This window comes from Pleuronectes platessa, chromosome 1 (genome assembly GCF_947347685.1).
Source record: "Pleuronectes platessa chromosome 1, fPlePla1.1, whole genome shotgun sequence".
NCBI classification, from domain to species: domain Eukaryota; kingdom Metazoa; phylum Chordata; class Actinopteri; order Pleuronectiformes; family Pleuronectidae; genus Pleuronectes; species Pleuronectes platessa.
In genome coordinates, this window is record NC_070626.1 from 22,407,849 (window position 1) to 22,409,401 (window position 1,553).

At 50.5% G+C, this 1,553-nt stretch overlaps 1 protein-coding gene across 1 annotated transcript in view; it reads left to right on the forward strand.

Moving 5' to 3' along the window:
• The first annotated feature begins 491 nt into the window (after positions 1-491).
• cbfa2t3 (CBFA2/RUNX1 partner transcriptional co-repressor 3) overlaps positions 492-1,553 on the forward strand; it is a 38,369-nt gene continuing 37,307 nt past the window's right edge. The window contains exon 1 of the mRNA XM_053420172.1: positions 492-1,449. Coding sequence (XP_053276147.1) covers positions 1,248-1,449 — 202 coding nt within the window. The 5' untranslated portion in view covers positions 492-1,247. The remainder of the gene's footprint in view (positions 1,450-1,553) is intronic.

Here is a 1,553-nt window from a genome sequence, read left to right on the forward strand (position 1 = left end):
ATTACTTTATTATATCATGATACCCAATGCACACAAGAGCCATCGTGCACACAAGAAATCTCAAGGAATAAAGTGATAAAAAACAAAAGACGAGTGAAGAAGAGTTGATTAAAAAATATCATAAACCTAAAGTTGCACTTGGAAAGACAACTAGACACTCAACGCCTGATGAACACATGAGGAAGATGGGACTGGTCAATGTGTACAGGAGCAAAGTATCCTGGGAAGGAGAGTGGGGGGGTTAACTCAGGATGGAGGATGCAGGCAGGGAAGCGGTGGCTGCTGGCCGCAGACACAGCTGGTTCCTGACAGAGGAGGCCCAGGTCTTGTGGCCTGCTGCTATCACCACAGCCAACATGGCTGCCTGTCCCCTCCAAGAGCTGCAGCCCTGCAACATGCTGAAACCCACACAAACTGTTACACACAAACACACACACACACACACACACACACTTCTCTTTTGAGCCTCAGTCGCAGGGAGGGAGGGAGGAGGGTTCAGATGAGAGCACAGCCCCTCAGCAAGAGCCCAGAGGCAAGCTGACCTGCCACTGAGACACACTTATTCACAAACACACACACAGCCTTGGTGGCCTCACACACACTCTGCTGGAAAGAAGAGCGGCTGTGAGACGAACGAAAAGAAGAAATAAGGGAGATGCACAAGGAGGATCTGTCAAGTTCACCCGCAGGAGACTGGCTTGTGACTGAGGACAGAGACGGTTAGTTGTGGGTTTAATATGTAATTGTCATGCAGCTTTCTAAAGCAAAGTTTCATGCAGATGTAAAGCCAAGACAAACTATCGGAGGATTGAGGGAATAAACGATGAGGAGGACATGATAAAGAAGAAGAAGAAGAAGAATCAAACCGTGGCTGTTTCTCCTTTTTCACAATTTGGAGCTGTACCTCCAGAGAAGACCTCGTCCTTGCACATCAGTTCAGCGGTTCATACAAAGATCGACTGGGGTTTCAAGAGTGAGAAACATGGAGAACCTCAAACGCACTTCATGACAAAAACATTTAACTTGGGAAACTACCCACAATAATCGAGCGGTTTGTGGAGTTAACCGCCTATAGTGTCTTTCTGCCACCACATCTGGAACTACGGGCTGTCAGTGTGTACACCGGAGAGCTTCACACCCACAGTGTGTCACTTAAACTCCAACGACCCCCCCCCCCCCCCCCCTCACCTCCCAAAGAAATTGGAAGTCGTAGCGGAGACCTCAGCGTAAGATCTGAACCTTCGATCATGTCTGCTGAAATCAATTTGGAGCGACAGAAGAGGGCTGACCTGAGGAGCGGGACCTCTGCTTCTGCGTTCGCTCCCCATGTGCCCACGGTCACGCTGATCAGCCACCGAGAGCTGAAGCACAGACACGCCGCCCGCAGACTCCAGCCGGGAAGCCTGGATCCCCACCTGGCAGCCAGCAGCCACTACCGGCGCAGTGAAGGTAAGAGCTCGTCGTGTCTTAAAGGACCTGCTCTGGGAAATCTTTTGGCAGTGTGTTATCTTGATGAGTGATGGAGGGTCCCGCTGCTGTCTGGTCTCCTCATT